This window comes from Sturnus vulgaris, chromosome 17, assembly GCF_052056855.1.
Source record: "Sturnus vulgaris isolate bStuVul1 chromosome 17, bStuVul1.hap1, whole genome shotgun sequence".
Taxonomy (NCBI): domain Eukaryota; kingdom Metazoa; phylum Chordata; class Aves; order Passeriformes; family Sturnidae; genus Sturnus; species Sturnus vulgaris.
The window spans coordinates 5,881,311-5,900,433 of record NC_142259.1 but is presented as its reverse complement, the minus strand read 5'-3'; the positions used below and the strand labels follow the sequence as shown (position 1 = coordinate 5,900,433).

Genomic DNA, 19,123 nt, shown 5'->3' with positions numbered 1-19,123 from the left:
CTCGGGCTCTGTCCACGCATGTCCGAGCTTGCATTCACATTTTAAAAACATCGTTTGCTTAAGGGTGTCTGGCTGCCTCATCTGTGCCTGGCCCGGGAGCGTGGCACACAGACAGCCCTGGGCAGCCCTGTCCCTGTGCAGGCTGTGACACTCTGGGTGTGCACGGCCAGCAGTGTGAGCACTGCTCCAGCCCTGCCTGTGCAGGGACTGCAGAGCTCAAAAAGAAAATAAACCTGGTTCCTGCTTTTGCACCCTTATGCTCCTTTTCCCTCTCTCCTTTCCCCTTTGCCAGCTTTAACATTTTTAATTAAATTACAAGCCTCAATAATGTTTTCCTAACTACAGTTCCCCGCTTCCTTGTGGAGTAGTGTGTGGAAAGGTATAATTTTGCAAACAGTTTCTTTAAGAGCTGGGCCTGAAGTACCATCAGCGATGTGTGTGAATAGAAAAAGAAACACCTCCACAAAAGAAGGGATTGTTAATGGAGGACAATCCAAAGGGGGCCCACTAAGGCCTGTCCTTTACAATAAGGATGGAGGGCGATGATTTGAATGCAGGGGGCCCTACTTGCAAATCTGGACAAAAACAAAATGGTAATAAGGGTTGAATCCCTCACTGGTCAAAGCAGTGGGCAGCAACTGGTCTCTTTAACTCCCCCCACCCCCTCCTTCTCCCAAATCAGACCCCAAACAAGAGGAACTCTCCTCCTCTTTAACTTTATTTCCTTGATTAGCTCTAAAAAAACAATCACCCGGGTGGACTTGGGGGAAATTTTTGAGGGCTGTTTGAAAGGAGAGGGCTCCTGTTCTGCAGGTGCTGAGGGGACGCGCCTCGCTGCGGGCAGGTAAGCACCGAGGGGCTTCTGTTCGTTCGCACGGGCTTGCCGAGGCAGGAGCCGGGCTGCAGCTCCGCAGGGCCCTTCCCATCGGCGCAGGCTGCACGTACGGATGCTCCGCAGAGATGCTCCTGCCTCCCCGCCTGCCCTGCCTCCAGATGTTGCATCATTTCGCGGGGTCAGTTCGTTTTATAACACTGCTTGTGGCTTCCTCGTCTTGGAGCCAATTAAACCCTCACATTTGAGGGGGGGGCGATGTGGGGGGGATTGATAATTACAGTGCTGTGTTTAAATACTGCTCGCCACATGTTTAACGGGGTTTCTGCGAAATGTTGGGAAAACGGGGTGTAGGCTCTGCCTGCACTGAGGGCTGTGGGAGGGGGGTCTGGCTCTGAATGAACGGGCTCTGAATGCTGGGAAAGGGGGTGTGAGGGCTGGAGACATCCCTGGCTGATGCTGCCCCCCCCCAAGCAAGGACCCTCACAATTCCCTGCCCTGCATCCCCATCCCTCTGACTTTTGCTTTTCCATGCACCCCCCTAAACTGAGGTCAGCTGTGGATGTTCATTCAGGGTGAGGAGGTGCAGGAGCGGGGCGGTCAGAGCTCCCCCCATCCCCTGGCACAACCTTTGGCCCCCCAGGCCTGGTGTCCCTGCCCTGCTCCCCACCATCAGGTGCTCAGGGCACCCCACAAACCAAGTACGGATCTGCCTCGGGGTGGGGAAAACGGGATAATTCCTCCATGGCTCTGGTGGGCACAGCCACAGCCTCTCTCCTACACATGTGACACTGCCCATGTGTTGGGGCAGCTTTACAGCTCCTTCCTCATGGATGTGCTGAGCGAGCTGGAGTTTATCTGTAGATTTATATAATATATACATAGTGGGGCAGCACATCTCCCTGCATGGCCAGGCTGTGAGTTCCTGCTGTAACCCCCTGCGTGCTCCACATCCCCCCAGCTGTGTTTGTGCAGCCTGCACGGCTCACTCAGAGCCTGTAGGACACATCCACTTCACAGAGATATTTTGCAGAATGTATCTGTAAAATCCCTATAGCTCCCGTGGGCTCTGCGCCGGGCAGGCTGTGCTACTGTCCATCTGTCCAGACACAAGGACACGTCTTGCCCTCAGAGGTGTCATTTCCCCATTTCATGTGTGAATTCTGGTGTTGTTCCCTCGGCTTCCCCTGCAGAAGTTGAGCAGCGCTTTCAGCTCGGTCATTCCTCCACTCAGGAGCCGTGACTGAGCCAGGGCTGAGCTGGGGGACCCCACTCAGTGGGGCTGGAGCACCCCTGTGCCCTCTCCCTCTAACCCCACACCCCTTCCCACAGGTACCTTCAATTCTCAGTGTTTGGGAGAGCAGCCTGACATTAGGGAGTGCCCTCAGGTAGGCTATGGGAAGAGCTTTTTCCTAGGAAAAAAAAAAGGAAAAAAAAAAGAAAAAGCACCACATTTCTGATTGTTTTTTTGCTCTTAGGAAATGTGTTTGTGCTGAGCCATCCCTAGAAATGTAGTCCTGGCCATGAGGGCTTTGGAGAGGTTGTTTTATCCTAAGGAATGGGGGTAAAATAGGGTTGGCATTGTGGGTTTCCCCCCTTGATTACTGAATCAGCCCATCTCTAGCAAAGGGCCCTATAAAGGGGATAGGCACCTTCCTGTGCCTGATGCCACTCTCCAAGCAACTGCTGAGGTGACAAATACCCATTAGTGCTTTACTGAGCATCCCTGTTTTCCCTTTCCCCCCTTCCTTTACTTACCAAAAGCGCTTAGAGAGGGAAAAAAAATCTCCCGCCCACATCAAGTTTCACCTCTCCTTATATATTTGCCCTAAAAATACGAGCCCTTAATGGCGGCAGGAGCCTGTTTGACCCGAGAGAGCTTCCCAAGCACGTTCATGTCGTGTGAGCAGCCCGGCAGCGGCTCCCGGCACTGCTCCGAGCCGCTGCAGCAGCGCCTGAGCCGCAGCATCCTGAGTTGGGGCCGCGCTGGGGAAAAGCCAGCGCAGGTACCTGCGGGTACCACCCGGCACACATCTCCGCCTTGCATTGCTCTGTGACAGCAGTGACAGTCGCTGAGTGAAAGGAAGGCACCCCGGAGTTGATTACGACAGAGTAAAACTCCTTCATCTGCAGCGTCACCTCTGTATTTTCTCCAGCGGAGTTTTGGCGGGGGAAAACATACATTTTGTGTGCATTGAACTGCTGCTTTGGTGCTGTCTCAAACCATCAGCCCTGTGTAACTGGAATTGTGGGTAGAGGGCTTCATCTCGGGGTTTGGTTGTGCTGAGTTGGGTGCTGTAGTTTCCAGAGGGAAAAGTGTGCACGTAAACACCAGCCCTGGTGCTGCAGGAGGGGCGCTGGGACGCCGGGGGATACTCGGGTTTGGGGGTTTGCCGGTCCTGTTCCCCCCGTGAAATGCGCTGATAATCTCACATTAATGCCGAGATCTAAGGCAGAGAAATAATGCAAAATAATTTTTTGCACGGGGAGAATTCGTATAATGGGAAATGCAAACTCCAGTGTTCCTCCTTCAGACAAAACAAGACCATATTTAACAATGCCTTGTTAAAAATAAAGAGGAAATCTATTAATGTAATAACGAAATTGCTATTATAGGCATCAAAGCACCCTGATGCTTTGAGGTAACTTTATTTCCATCAGTCTTTTTAAACAGCACAACATTAAAAAAAAAATAAAATCCCCCACCATCCCGCCTCACCCAAAGGCTGCCATTTTACTCATTAATTTTGTAATTAATCAGTTAAGAAGTTCTGACTTATTGGATTAAAGGGACGGGGAAATGCAATTCCGCCCAGCCTCATTTTAATAGGCGATTGTGAAATTGCTCTTTTGAGTCTCTGCCTCAGCTCCGCGCCGGGGTGAGGGGGCGGCGGCCGCGGGAGCCCCGGGGCCGGGGGGACCCTGGGGGGACCCTGGGGGGGACCGACGGCCTCGGCCCTCGCTCCCGGCTCTGGGGAGCGGCTTTCTTCCCTTGGCAGCTGGGGAACAGCGTCGCTGGGTGGGCACAGGGTGTTCTCCTGTCCCCGCGGTGCCCGGGGGCTGCGGGCATCCCTCCCTGCGGGCTCACGGGGGTCTCTGCTGCTCCGCTCCCGGTCCTTGGCCCAAAATGCAGGGACAGAGGCACAATTTCCACCCTCAGTCTCCCCCGCTCTGTCTCTACTCTCCCTGCCCCGTCCTTGCTCTGCTGTCCCTGTCCTGCCTGTTTGTGTCCTTGTCCCGCCTGTTCCTGCCTTGTTGATGCTGCCCTGGCTGTCCCAACCTTCACCTGCCCTGCCTGTCCCTGTCCCCTCCCTGAGCCTCGGAGTCCCCTCCAGCCAGTGGCTCTGTCCTGGTTCCCGAGGGATGGGGACAGCAGCGGGTGGCTCTGGGAGGAGATCGGCTGCGGTTTGGGATGGACATCGAGCCATCGAGCACTTGGCTTTCGAGGAGACCCGGCCTCTCCCCATCACCCATCAAAGGGCGCTTGGTTTTTTCCCTAAACCGAGCCCTGAGTGGGTCTGGCTGGTGCGTCCCCAGAGTGGCAGCCCGGGTGTCACAGGCAGTGGCCCGGTGACCCGCTCCGGGCTCTCTGGGGCTTGTCCTTCCCGCGGACCCCGCGCTGTCACAGCGGGCAGGGCGGTGCAGGCAGCGCTGCAGCCTCGGCTGCCGCTGAGCTCCGGCCCAGCCGTGCGGACCGAGCCCCGGGCACAGGCAGGAGCCAAAGGAAACAGACAGGAATTGTTAAAATTTTTTTCTTAATTTTTTTTTTTTTTTTACACTATACCCTTTGCAATTAGACATGTCCAATGGATTATTTCTCTACCTCTGCCTTTGATCTTTTCAAAACTAGACAGCTTTATAAATATCATCCCTCTGTTTTCAGCCATTTTGCAGTTCTTGTACAATTAATGCACCGCAGCAATCCACTTCTTTTCTTCTTCTTCCAATTCTTTCCAGAGCAAACAGGCACTCCTGTCCACACTGTCCCAGTGGAATTTATTTCTCCTCTCTCCTTGTGTCATCACCAACACCACAGAATAAAAAAGTCCATATTTTGCTGGACAATTTTGATGAAATCAGGGATGAGGCGTACACCCAATGCTCCCACCCTACCACACAAATGTTGGGGCAAAAGTCTGTTACTATTATTAATCTGTAAACACCACAAAACTCACATACATAAATGCATGATTGAGCTAATTATTTACTAAAGATTTTTTTTAGCAGTGGAGCAAATCTCTGGAGTTTCTGCATTTGCTTTGCACTTAAAAGAAGTTGGTGCAAATGAAATCAGCACATTAAAGTGCATCTTTCATTAGAAGACGGAGCAGGGAGAAAATCTGTCCCACCTGTCTCCATGCCATTTACCAGGTGACCTTGGAGCAGTTCATTCTTGTGGAGTTCTGTGCTTGGGTATTCTTATTTCTCTTATTATTATCTCCTCTTCTTTACCACCTCATTGCCAAAATTCCCAGCTTCTCCCAAGGTACTCATGGAAAATCCTCAGGGTTAAAGCACTTTCCTTGGCTTTGCTGCTAGAGATGTGGGCCGGTGCCTCCAGAGCTGGAAAGGGCAGGGTGAGGGGGCAGAAGAATGGGAATCCACACCAGGCTCTCCAGCACTGAGGGAAATTCTGCTTCTCGTTTGATGGGAGAGAGAGGAAGTAAAAAGTAAAAAAGAAAATGTTTTTTCTAGAAGAAGTGATGGGATGGGAGGTTAAGAGATATTGAGTAGTTTCTATCCAAGTCACTGTTTTTTACATTAAAAAAGCGCAGTAAGTGCTGTCCCTTCTCTTGCTCTGCACAGACCTGAGAGGAAGGGAGAGCTGGGGAGGTGGCTGTGGCAGGGAGCCCATGCAGGACCTGCCTGTGGAGATGTCAGGTCCAGGCTCAGCTCACTGCCAGCAGGGAAAGATTAGTTGAATGTCACCCTCTCTGGCAGTGAAATCTTTCTTTATCACTTCCAGCCCTGCCTCTTACTCTGCTTGGCTTCTCCTGCCCTGTCCCCCTAAAGCATTTCCATTGTCCCTCGAAAAAAGATGAGCAAACACCTCGTCCTGCCTCTTTCTTTTCTTGCTCTCTTTTCCTTACATTGGTCTCTGCTCCTGCACTTCTCTCTGGCAGTCTCTGCCCTCTGCAAACCTTTTCTGTGAGCCAGCTGCTCTCAGTGGGCATGGAAGTAAAAATCCAGCTGGAGATGATAAAATCCACTGGTTTGGCTCTTTCTGCCCCTGAAGGTCTTTCCTCAGTGAGACACGAGAGAGAGAGAGCATAAAGGCATTTTCTCACTCAGCCTAAGCTATGAATTTTGAGTCCTCAGGACAGAGACTATTTCATATCGTTTGTGTTTGTGCAGATTCAGCACAAGGCAGGGACCACACTGTTATTTTCCCAGTATTTCCACTTCCCTGACTCCTACAGTGCCACTGTTTCATCTTTACTGGAGAGATGTATTTTTTCACATTGCTGGTTTTTTCCCCCACGCATTTGTCTGACTTGCTCTTTGGCGTTTATAGTTGAAGACATATTGTTTATTATTTATAATATTAATAACAGGTATCATCCTGCTATAGCAATTAAATAATTACAGAACCCATTCTGGTTCGGTCAGCCAGAATGCCCCATATGGCAGGAATATACCCCAGAATGCACAGAGCTAAATATGAACAGAGCCGGGTACTAAATGTTAGGTTTAGCTTCCCATAAACTTAAATATGTGCATTTCTTACCCAGTAGGATCCTCCACAGACCCATAAAGCAAGTGACAGAGTGATCTCCTCTTAAGATGCTTTAAGAGCTTGGAGAAATTTGTTAAGAGTGCTACTTCTGTAGGCACTTGTTACCATGAATCTGTGATGAGATTCATTGTTTGCCTTTCCATCCACTTCTCTGGGCTTTCCCAAGCCCGCTGCAGCCTCTCCTTGGAATCAGGGCATCCATTTGTGACACTGGGTTTTGCGAGGCAGTGCCTAAAAGGATCAGGACCTTCACTCCCCAGCAGCTGATCCATTGCAAAGAGGTCCCTGTGCCACCCTGCCCCTCACCTGCCCGAGAGTCGCTGTAACTGGGGCAGATGCCTGGGCCAACGCACACCCCAGATGGTGCAGCACATGGATGTTAAACTCGGGAAGTAGTAGAGCCCAGCCTGCCTGAGAAAGCATCTCCCCACTCATCCATCCTTCACTGACTCCCCACTCGGCAGCAGATGTGATTTCATTATGGCACAAGGAGTTCCCAAGGCTCAGCGAGGCTGGCGGCGGCAGAGACCCTTCGCTGCATTGAATCACAGCCATTTGCAAATGCCAAGTGGATTTTTCTCCCTCTCAAATCAAGGAGAGAGGCTGAAGATAGTGAGAAGAAAGCCGAAGATGTGGAAGGTCTGAAGGGTGTTTTCCATGCCTGAAGGTCTGTGTTAGGTTTAGCTGGGATAGCCAGAGCTCCCCGTCCCTGCATCCCCACTGCCCTGCTGATGAAGGGAGAGGAGTCAAATTTTCAGCCTCTTCAGTTTGCTCCTTTCCCATGACATGACAGTTCTATTCCAGCAGAAAATTCATTATTTTATGGCCTGATTTAATTCCTGGACTGTTCCTTCCCCTCAGACTCTGTTGTTCTCTTGCATGTGTGATAATTCAGGCTGATTGTGTACTAGCAGAGCCGAATCCTGCACGGTGCAGGGTTGACCATGGCCATCGCTCACAGACCCTCCGAGTGAGAGGCTCGATGCAGTCACCACTGAAAACAATATTAATCACTTCCTTTCACCTTGCTGCCACTTAGCTCAGATCATAGTTAGAGCCAACCCAAGGACAAGATTAAAAACCTCACATCAGTGAACGCAGATACCAATGAAATGTGCAGAGCTTAACCAGCTCCTGCGAGCTGAGGACGGAAGGTGACACCTGGGCCACACCGATATCTCTGGGGTGTTTGATCCAAAGATCGGAAGCTTCCAGACAGGCCACAAATGGAAAAGTGATGGTTATCCATGCTTTAAATATCTTCTTCTGTCTTGGTGATAGAAACCTTTGAAAGGTTAAAAAGTAAGTAAGTGATTCACTGGAGTTGGAGTAAATTATAACAGCGAAAAGGTGCTCACTCACAAAAATGTGAATATTTTCTCCCTTTTACTTTCTTTTTCCCCTCTGTGTCTGAAGAACAAAGTTTATCCAGACCCCAAAGTTTAAACTGGACATAGCCCTATAGAAGTGGATTGTGAAATTCTAAAATTTCTTTTAAGAAGGGAAAATATTATTTTTTGGTGCATGATTTCAACAAATCTAATTTCTACAACTGAATATGCGCCCCAAATTTCAATGAGATATCTGTGCCCAGAAAAGATCAAGCTTTGAATATTTTTCAGGAATTTTCATGACCTTTTAAATGCCAATGTTGGGAAAATGAAACAAACTGTTGATGACCTAGAATGTGTATATGGAGAGAATCGCATGATATAGCTACAAGGTCATAAATACTGTGAATATTAAAATTAATAGCAGAGCTCTTGAGTTAATGAAAAGCCAGTTAGGGCAATAAACATCTAAAAGAACAGATATGAACAAACATCCATCTTAGTTCATAGAAGAAGGGCTGTTTACAGCTCTCCCAGATTTTAGGGCCAATTCCTGTTGGAGTGGGCAGTAAAGGCTTGTGCTACTGGAATTTCTCAATGATGTACAACTGAGTCCAACAATGGGGATCCCTGGCTGGCTGCTGAGTACCCATGAAAACCAGAGATGCTGCACTCTCCTGATCCAACACGTGTGTGGCTCTGTTCCTACCCCTGACAGCCTGGGCACAGCCTCAGCTAATGGGTTATACACAAGGGAGATATGAATATATGACAAAAGAGAGTCCAGCTCCCACCCTGAAGGCAGAGCCTGAAATCTCCTCTGTGCTAATATCCAGCCCTGGCCTGTCTGCACAGCTGAGTCTGTGTATTCAAATAACAGCAGGTCAGTCCAGAATATCTCTCATCCCTGCTTTTATTCCTCTCCAGCCTCTCTCTGCACATGTTTTTTATACAGAGAGATCATGCCCAAATTCAGCATTCATCTCTGTGAGGTGATTTCCACCTTGGCCACTTTGTGCTGCATCCAGGGGACAATCTGTGAGTCCCCAGAGCACTGAATGTCACCCCAGGTACAAGTGGGGAAGGGAAGAAGGCTGCAGTTTGCATTTTAAATCCTGAAAACATATTTTAAGGGCTCTGCTTCTGTCTGTTCTCTAGTTTCTGAGAAAAACTCAGCTAAGGGAAGATTTTGGTAGAAACCCAAAACTGACATTCGCCTGCCTTTTCCAGGTAATGCATATGCATACATGCAAAACTCAGGCATTGGTTGTTTCTGCCTCAGGATTAAAAGCTATGGCATGCACAGAAATAGAAGCCCATCTTTACAAAATTGCTTTCGAAAATTCCATATGCCAGTTGCATACCCTGCAAAGATGTAGAGCTTGAGTAGTGGTACAGGGATGGGGCTGCCAGCCAGGAGCATGAGCAGTGAGCTCAGCTTCCCTGCAGGTCTGTTCTTTGTCTTTGGGTCATTTTTCCTTCTCCAGCCTTTTTCCTTCCATCTCTGAAAGGGAGCAGGTTAATGCTAACTATTTATTTGTGTCTCAGAATAGTCCTCAACGGCAATACTTTGTTTGTGACCAGGAGATTGACCTCATGTTTACCAAAATAACCTGAATTCCTATGAAGGGACTTTTATGTTTAGCATGTACAAGAAATACAGGGAGGACTCTGAAAGCTTATTTAAAACCCAGGTGGGCTTCAAAGGGGTAAATGACACATCAGATCACCAGGAGTTATGTCAGAAGATGATGCGTAGAAAATACTGGGAAAATGGGAAAGTGTTTTGGAAGAGAAATAAAAGTACCCCAAATAAAACCCCTCTGCAATTCAGCCCAGAGGCAGCCCTGACTTCAGCAAAACCCAAGTCCTGCTTGTTCTCCACCCCACTCTGAATTGACTTCTGGGTAGAATAAATCTTTCCTGCTTTTAAAATAAATGAGAGAGCTTCACAATGCCAAGGCCATTTAAATTTACAGTGAAATAACGCCAGGAAACGATCCGGACTCCAATTTGTATTCCCAGTGTTTTCCCCCAGCTGAGGAACACACAGTTACACTTTGGCTGGTGGCTTGGGGTGAGCACTCATCCCCTGCTCCGGGAGGATGATTTGAATACAAAATCGAGCCCGTCCGGGGCAGGGAATGGCATTTTCCTTTGCCGGGAAGATGCAAAGGGAATGTCCTGAGCAAGGTCCCTGCAAGGGGCTTGTGCCTTCCCCTGGCTGCGGGATGGGGCAGCAGGGCTGGGCTGCTGCTCCCGTCTGCCTCCCCCAACTCTTTGTTTCTTTCCCACAAAAGATGAACCTTCCCGGGAATGCTGCGAGCGGTGCGGGAAGGATGCAGCAGCTGAAAGGTTCGTGATTTTTTGTCAAACGCAATTGAAACAAAAAAACAACCCAAAGCCAAACCCACCCCCCCTCACCTGAACGAAACAAACCAGAGGAACATCGCAGATAAAACCTGAAATTATTTAGGGTTTGTGTTTTCAGTCAGGAGACGGGAAATAGTGGAAGGGTTTTCTCTTGCCCTCCCCTGAGTGGTGTTGCAGTATTTCGGGACATGCATTTTTCCTCTTTCCAAACTTCTACCACAGAAAGGATTTCTTTGGGTTGTTTTGGAAGGCTTGGATATTGCCATTTTCTTTCCCTTCAAAGCTCCTATTGGAAATGTTAAGACCCTTCCTGTCGATTTTCCTGGCCATTCATTAATCCATTTAATTTAGTTTTGTTTGAAGGAATAGCGGTGTTTCCTTCTTATTTCTAGCAAAATTTTCCAGTCTGCTTTTGTAGCTGCTACAACTTTATTTTTGAAAACTCGGCTTTTAATCTGAGAAAGCATTTTGAAGTGGCAAGTTTTTAGTGTGGGAATTTGAATTTGCTATAAATTAGCTTTAAATAGGTTTGTGTGAGTCTTATTACAGAAGTTTTTTATTTCCCAGAACTTTCCTGATGTTTCTAGTCAATCAAAGGAGATAATCCTGGGGAGGGGTGATGGAAAATACCCTCTGTAGAAATAATTTGAAATAGGTTTAGTCTTTTTTGAAAGAGTTCAGCTTTTTGGGATTTGGGTTGTAGCTTCCTTCTCCTGTGATTAACTGGGGCATCCCTGTTGTCTCGATGGAAGTACAAACCAGTGCCTTGCTGCTAAAAGCTTTTAAAGTCAGTTTGCAGGTTGAATGCCCAGACACAAATTGCTAATGTGAAGCTGCAGAATCCTGGGAAAAAAAAGTTAAAATTATGTTATCAGGCAACTAAAAGAGTGACTGCCTGCTCAGAATGGTCTTGGAACAGAGAAAGGTGACCAGAATGAGAATGTGACCATCCATAAATTGAGTGTGAGGCTACGATATTTTTTGCAATATTTGTGTTTTCAGATCAGGAGCACAAAAACATGGTTTGAAGTTTTTGTGTCCGTTGTGAGCAGACTTAGAGAATCTCCAGGTTCCAGCAGGATATGGTCTCATCGTTTGGGTAGATAAAGTGGCAACAGAAGAATGGCAAAGGAAGTGAAAGGCATGAAAGGAAGATGCAGATTAAACAGGTTTTTCGCTTTCTTCCCTTTCTCTTTCCTTGCATTGGGATGATTTCTATTTTATTTATGAATGTCAAAGAAAATAGCTCCCTTTTTTCCCTCAAACAAAAAATCCCCCAAAACCCCACCCCCAACCCCCCCCCCAAAACCAAATGGAGAGCTGTTTTGAGCTGAGAAATCAACATTTGAAAACTCAGCTGAACTTACCCATTCCCCTTCCTGTCATTATTCTGCATAAGCTGGATCCATTTTTTCCCCACTGCAATCAGCTGTGAAGGAGAACTTCTATCGATTTCAGTAGGAACAAGCTAGAACATGTTAGATTTAAATATTTGAATCCTCAGCTGTGCTACCCAGGCATGTCAATCTGTCTTAATACTTTATTTCAGGTTATTATATCAACAAAATTCAGTGATATGCTACAACAAAATTACATTACATGCTCTCTCTGTGTTTTGAGCTATCATACTCCATACACACTGGCATCCCTCCTCTGAGCGTGTGATTGTATGTGAGCCCTGTCTCTAAATACATTTCAAATATGTTACATTTTTAATTCTTCAAGAAAAAAAAAAAAAAAACACACCAAAAAAACCCTGGAACAACAACCAACCAAACACACGCATTTCTTAGATTGTGAAAACAGAATCTCTCGAATTTGTATCTCAAACGACACAGAGAGAAAGAGCAAAAGCTCTGGGGTTGGGTATGAGCTGCCAGACATCACAGCGAGCAGCACTACGGGATCCTCCAGCCAAGAGAGAATCCAAATTAGTGACCTATATTGGGGATGAACTGGTCATGCACCACAAACATGATTCTGTAATTAAAACCTTCCTTGCTACAGACACAATTGATGCCCAGCGTGTGCGTCGAGGCATACGAAGCAAAACAACTGCACTGGGAGAGTTAACTTTTTAAATCTAGTTCTGATGAAATGTGGGAAATAGGAGCTGGGATGTGCAGGGCAGCCCTGGGATGCAGGGCTCGGACACACACACGGCTGCGGGGACGGGGAAGCAAGGCAAGGAACAAATACAAACCAGATCCCAAGGTGGAGCTTAATCTCTCCATTATTTAGAGACAGAGAGTCCGTCGCTGTGCACCAGCCTCCCCCGGTGTCAGACGTGCACCCCAGCTCAGAAATCTTCTTTTCTCAAGCGGGGCTAATTCTGCAGAGCGTGTGTTTGGCTTTGGGAGCAGCCCCGGGCTCCGCTCGCCTCTGCTGGGGTGAATTCCAGCACGATGGGGCTGCGCTGACACCAGCAGCCTTTGCTGACTCAGGTTGTGCTGCCGCCCCACCTCGCAGCTCTGCATCTGCTGGGAGAGGGGGAAAAAAGTGCATTTGTGACTGTTTAATGCGTGAGGCCAGGCTGCGGCAGCGCTGGAGCCAGCGCCGTGTGCCGGGGACGGTCACTCGGGAGCGGGCTCTGGAGAGGCTTTCTGCTCCAACACGCCATTTAACCCTTTCAGCCTTCTGACAGTTGAATAAATAGGCAAATGAAGCAGGGCTTAATCTAGTGTCCACCCCCTTCCAAAGGCCCCGCACTAAAGAACTTAAGGAACTAATTGCCTCTGTACTGCTATTGCTGCCCGGCCGCTGCTGAAAGCCTCCTGGAGGTTTGCCTTCGGTCTGTGCTCTGCGTGCCAGCCTGATTTTGTTAGAATTTACTATATTTCCATATTAAAACAGCCAGGCCGGAGGGGGGGAGAAAAAAAAATGGAAGAAGAAAAGGGAAAGAAAAAGAGAGACTCATTAAAACTGCATCATGTCACCCGGCTGAACTTCCCATCCCTCCACTTCCCCCCTCAATCAGCAGCAAGGATAACAATTAGATGTGATAGCTATTCCTAATAGGCAGCAGTTAGCCCTGGCTGCTCCAGCTCTGGCTAAAGCAGGAGAGCCCTGGATCATCCCCTGCGAGGTCACAAATGATGAGGCTCCAAATAAACCTCTCCCAGGCGGGGCAGGACCCGCAGGGCTCTCCCCGCTCCATCTCTCCGGCTCGGGATCCTTTCCCCGCTCGGCACAGCAGCATCACCGGCACAGCCGGTCCCCAAAACCCGGCCCTGCAGCCCAGGCACCCCCGGCACCCCCGGCCAGGGCAGCAGCAGCGCTCAGCCAGAAAATTTGGTATTAGGAGTGGGAGAAAAGGTCACCTTGGAGGATCAGAGATAGAGAGTTAAAAGAAAGGGGCTGGGAGTGGGAGAGAGGGAGGGGGTAGAGGGGGAGGCTGAGGAAGGAAGGGGATGTAGGATTTCTAAGGAGGCCTGACCCGGGAGGATAAAATATCCTGTTTTCATTGGTTCAAATGAACCATTAGAGAGAGAGTAATTTGTTGACCTTTTTGCTGCCTTATCATGAGATGAACAGCCTTAACATGGGCTTCACGTTTGCCTTAACCCCACCGTAAATCATAGAAGAATCGATTTTTTCTTTTTCCTTTGGTTTTTTTCCCCCTCCCAAAAAATATATAAAGAACAACAACCAAGAAACCAGCCTATATTTTGAGATGATTTAGCAGAGCAAGGCCAGGTAGATCCATGCATTGGTCAGACTCTGTGGATGTTGTCCCCTGCCTTCCTTTTTTGTTTTTGTTCTCTTTTGGATGAGCTAGTGGGAACCAGGGCTGTGCAAAGGCTCTGCTTCCTCTGGGAATTCAGGCTGGAGGACAGTGATTTTCCTCTTATTTCCATCAGCCTGGCTTGGCAGTAGTTCCAATGAAGTCAGTTTGCACTCTCCTAAAGCCAGTCTCTTTCCCCAGCCCCTGCAGATAGTCTGGCATGATTTTGGCCTAAGAAAGGCAGGGCCAACATGAGGGTTTGGTTGAAATGACAGTTTTAGAGTTCGCTGTGGACCTTCCATGCAAGGTTGCCATCTGTGCAAGGAAATGGAGCTCGCAGAGTTTGGAATATGTCAGCTTGCTGGGGGTGTACCCAGAGGCTGCTCATTGCTGAGCCCAGACCACACTCAGATCTTGTGAGGGACTGGCTTTTCTTGGGTTTCACTCTAAACCTTGATTTGCAAACTTTGGAGGGCTCAGAAGAGTCTGAGCACTGAATACCATCAGCAGACACACTCAATATGTTGCAGCAGAACCAAACATTTTTTTAAAAAGCATTGGAAGTTGCCTGCTTTGATGTGGGAAGAAACCACCAAAAAGCTTTTTCTGTGTCCAGGTTGGTATTGGATTATCAGTCCTAGGGTGCCTTGTGTTTGCTGTGAAGCAGCTGTCAGGGATGAGATGGGATCCTGCCAGACAATTCCTGCCCTTTGAGGGAATTCAGCCTCAGCTGTAGCTCCCACCCAGCAGAGCCAGTCCAACAGCTCCAATCTGTCCACAGCATTTTGTACAACTTCACTCTCAATATTTTGTTGTCTCTCCTTGGCACAGCAGGGAAAACGTTCCACTCTCACACTGGAAAACATTGGCCAATTCTAAACAGAAAATTACTTGAAATTGCAGGTTAGCCAGGATTTTTTACTTTGAGACATTTGTGTTTCCATTGAGTCTCTTATTATAGGAAATTTAGATATGGAGCAGAAGCATCTGGCCTTCAAAGGACCCTGAAATTGCCATGGGATGTTATGATAATGCTGCTTTTATGTGACTGATCTTTTCCATTTGTCCTTTGCTCTCTAGGTAACAGCTTGGAAAATGTCACCTTTTGGTAGGTAAAGAGAATGCTGCTCTGTGTAGGGTTTGTGATACCAACTTTTATTATAATCATTCTACATGAGATGCAGATCTTCCAGCAGCCAGCAAATTCTTGTCAAATGAACCCAAATCAGGAAGGTCAAATGTTCTCATGGAGAATGCAAGATAAGGATGACTTCTGTGCCTGCTCTTGAATATAGCATCTTCTTTGATCAGAAAGATATTTAAAATTACTTCTAGCAGCAGGCTGGGTAACAATATACCCGTGTGTGCCAGGCTAAAAATAGCCCTTGGAACTGCATTTGTACTGTGAAGTGTGTGATTGCTGGGAGAGATTTCAGAACTTTCTTTTTTGCTTTCTGTCTTACATTAATTACAGTTTCTAAACATGTCTTTAACATATTGGATGTCAGGATTTCTTCCTCAATTGTGTGATCACCTTGGGTTTTGGAAAATGTTGTTGGATTTTTAGTGGTAGTGTAGCTATTATGAGGGTGGATTTTATTACATTAAGAGTTTAAAGAAGTTATTCTTAAAATAAATTATAACCTGAATAACAAACACATAACAATAGGGTTTTATAAAACCCTATAACAATTAAATTGGTCCTGTAGTTTAACCAAAAATCAATGAAAAATCAATTATAGAGCTTTATTTTAAAGCTTTTCCTATGCACTTCTTGCAGGGTAAACTTTACAACATGCTGTTACAAGAGAGGAAAAAAATGTATTAATAAATTCAGCTTCTAAACGAAAGAGTAAAGTGAATAAAACTTGTTCAAAGTGAAAAACAGAAGAAATTGCAGAGAAAAAAATCTCTTCTAACAAGCTTTCTTTTCTGTTTTTATTTCTTTATCTATTTATTTATTTAATGCTAATAGCTCCCTTGCATTAAGCTTTGAAGCACGAGAGTGTTTGTGTGTGTGGTGGGGAAGGAGCAGGGGCTGGAGGGTTCCCTGATGCCTTTGACACCTTTATGATGATGTTTGATCTTCATCCCCATTCACCCCCAGCTCCAAGCTCAGCTCACACCTTCACTCTTTGGAATGGTGCAGAGAACTCTCAGGGATAGAAATCTGGGCTTTCCAGGGAAATTCGAGGAAATTCATCCATCCTCAGGCAGTCCCAGTAGACCAGGACTCCTGCTAAGGACACCAAGATGCTGCCATGTTAAAGCCACCAATGGTTCCAAGGGAGTGCAGGTTGTAGGATCAAGGCTCTGGCCATTTCTCCAGGTGGTGCAGATGAAGCTGGAGGGACTCTGGAGCTGTGCAAATATGGCAGGATGGGGATAAGGATCTGTATCTCCTAAGTCCCAGGGTATTTTGTACCCCCTCCCATTTGGTTGCTCTCCATGGAGCACAGCCATCCCAAAAGAAAGCAGGCTGGGAGGTTTTGGGAGATGCAACTTGAACTCTGGGGCAGTTGGTGCCTTTGGAATTTCTCCATCCAACATCTCCCCACCCCATTTGTGTCTGTGTGCCTGCTGTCTGCTCTCACCCTGTGTGGGTGCACAATTTATTTACTGCTGTGGAGACAGGTTTTTGGTTTTGTTTCCTCCATACTTCTCAAAATGAAATCTCAGTAATGTGCCCATATAGAGAGGATTGTCTTTCCAGAAGACTGTGAAATACTGTTGAGATTTTTTATTAAGCACCTTGACATGTGTGCAGTAAATACAGCCTGTAACAGCAGAAAGAGCACAAGGGATGGTGCTTGTAGGGTCAGGAAGGAATCTCCCCAAGGGAGGGGAAGAGGCCTTGGGGTCCCCACTTGATCCTGAGGAAACTGAGGTACAAACTGTGATGGCACAGGGAAAAATCCTAAATCAGGATGAAGGTGAGACTGGGACCTGGTGGAGGAACCTGAGGACATGCAGGTGAGGAACTGCAGGTTCTGCCACAGCCCCAGCACGGCAGATGATCCAAAGCAGCACCCACATCCACATCCACAATCCTCCCTGACAGGACTGCCTGGATCACAGGATCACCTTCCTTTCTGGGCATTAACAAATACCTGAAGCACAGCAGGTGCCTGCTCACACCTTTCTTTTTAAAATGTAGCTAGAAATGAATTCCAGACCTCATAAAACCCAAAGGGAACAGGGAAGAGGCTGGATCCACCTACCCCCTTCCCATTCCCAGTATTTATCTGCCTGTGGAAAATGCTGGGGGTGGCTGGCAGAAGCTATATTTCGATAACAAGAATGGAAGGAACATGTGTACACAGTTGTTTTCCCGGACTGGGGTCTGTGTAGTTCCTCTGGAAGGTTAATAAATGGTATGCAAATCCTCTTAAATGGCCATGTTTACACCACAGCTTAGTGGCTCCAGCCATGTCCTCTACTTTCAACTCCCGAAGTTGGAGTGCAAAAAGAATTTGCTTCCCCACGCTCTTTAGGGCTCTCCCGGGTTTTGTCCATGCTTTTGCTCAGCTATCAGCTCTTGGGATCAGAAAGGGCATCACCAGAGGAAAGAAAAGAAAAAAAAAAAGTTAAATTTGCCTTAGTGAAAAAAAAAAAAAAAAAAATGTTTTGCTTAAAGACAGGAGGCTACTGTAGTGCAAAATGAATGATTAATAAGGATAAGAAAAACCTAGTTCAACAGGGCAAATGCTCAATAACAGCTCATTTAATCATTGGCAGATTAGCTGCAAATGCAAAGTGCCTGTGCAGCATTGTGTTAACTCATGCTGGAAAGTGTTGGCTACTCCTTTAATGACAGCATAACCTTTCATTGTGCATTTATTTGAAAGTCCGCTCTCTAAATGGTGAAGTGTTTGAATTTTTAATTTTTTTTTTTTAAGTTTACTTTTTTTCTGTCTTCTTTTGCCCTCAATGAATTTTACAACATGGGAATATGCTGCGAGTTGTGTCACCTCTGCAAATATTGCCGGGCTGGAGTTGTGTCTTTGGGAGAGAATCGGATTTCGCAAAGTACAGGCTCAGCTTTGGCAACCACTGCCTCCTCCCTTGATTTCATTTTCTGGCAGCACTGATGCTGTCCTTGTGTGATTGTCCTTAAGAGAACCAAGTACACCATAACAAGAGCATTTATTTGTTACCATGAGGAGAGAGGTTTAGCTTGGAGAAATACAGCGATCTAAGACCTCCTCTTGAGCAATACAATCATTGCAAACAGAGGATCTGATTCGTGGGTGGTTTTTAGAAATATAATTATTGCTCTTGCTGATTGTCCAAAGAACTGTTTGCTGTATACAAATTGCATTTATTATTTGCATTCATGATGAACACAGGAGGTTCTTCCTAATGGGCACTGAGTGCTCTGAGGGAAGGTCTAAGCAGCTTTCCAAGGTGTGTGTTTTTTTCCAAACCAGAGGAGAGAGTCAGGGGCATCACCCATAGCCTCAGTTTTTTGAGGCCAAACAAACCAAGGCTTGTTTTCCCACTCTCTTTTATCAAAGGAAGGGCTTTTCCCACACATAATCTTCTTCAGCCTCAGTTTACCCATCTTAAGCCTGGACTCCCATGTCTGCTAGTGGGGGACATGAACAAAGTCATTGGTGTACATAAAGAAGGTTTGGGCCAAATAAAAGGGAAGAATTGGTGGCTGAATTAGTACTAAAATAGATATAGAGAGTTGTGCCGGGCTGGGCTCCACCATAATTCACATTTGCCTCCATCAGCAAGTCGTGGTGCACAGAAACCCCAAGGATGCTCTTTGTCAATTATTTTGTGGGACTGGCTGCTTCAGCCTCCCAGCATCACTCCTCACGTGCTGTGATAACAGGATAAGCAAGAGGCAATTTTCCTGATAACGCATAAATGTTTGGTTTCTGCTCAAATTCATAGTGTAAAGAAAAACACTGTTTGAGGAAGGCTGTGTGAGCAGCAGAGCAAATGTTGTAAATACCAGTTCATAGCCATGTTAGTAATGAATCTATTCTGCATTAGTATTTTTTTTTATCATCATCCAGAGCTTTCAAACAGCAGGGATTGCTTAGCAATAAAATGCACTTCTTAACGAAATTCCCCATTCTTTCCCCCCCCAAATGTGTCTGACCAGCTCTCTG

General features: G+C 46.9%; 1 protein-coding gene across 4 annotated transcripts in view; it reads left to right on the top strand.

Moving 5' to 3' along the window:
- The first annotated feature begins 689 nt into the window (after positions 1 to 689).
- The window catches only part of LOC148221798 (uncharacterized), a 187,751-nt gene continuing 169,317 nt past the window's right edge, over positions 690 to 19,123 (top strand). For 2 of the 4 annotated variants that reach the window (XR_015807310.1, XR_015807309.1), the window contains exon 1: positions 690 to 844. Coding sequence is in view for 1 of the 4 variants with exons in the window: in XM_088174813.1 (XP_088030939.1) it covers positions 961 to 1,013 (53 nt within the window). In the remaining 3 variants the exon portion in view is untranslated. Of the gene's footprint in view, positions 845 to 926; positions 1,014 to 19,123 lie in introns of those variants that run through there. The other 2 variants (XR_015807308.1, XM_088174813.1) reach the window with 1 other exon arrangement.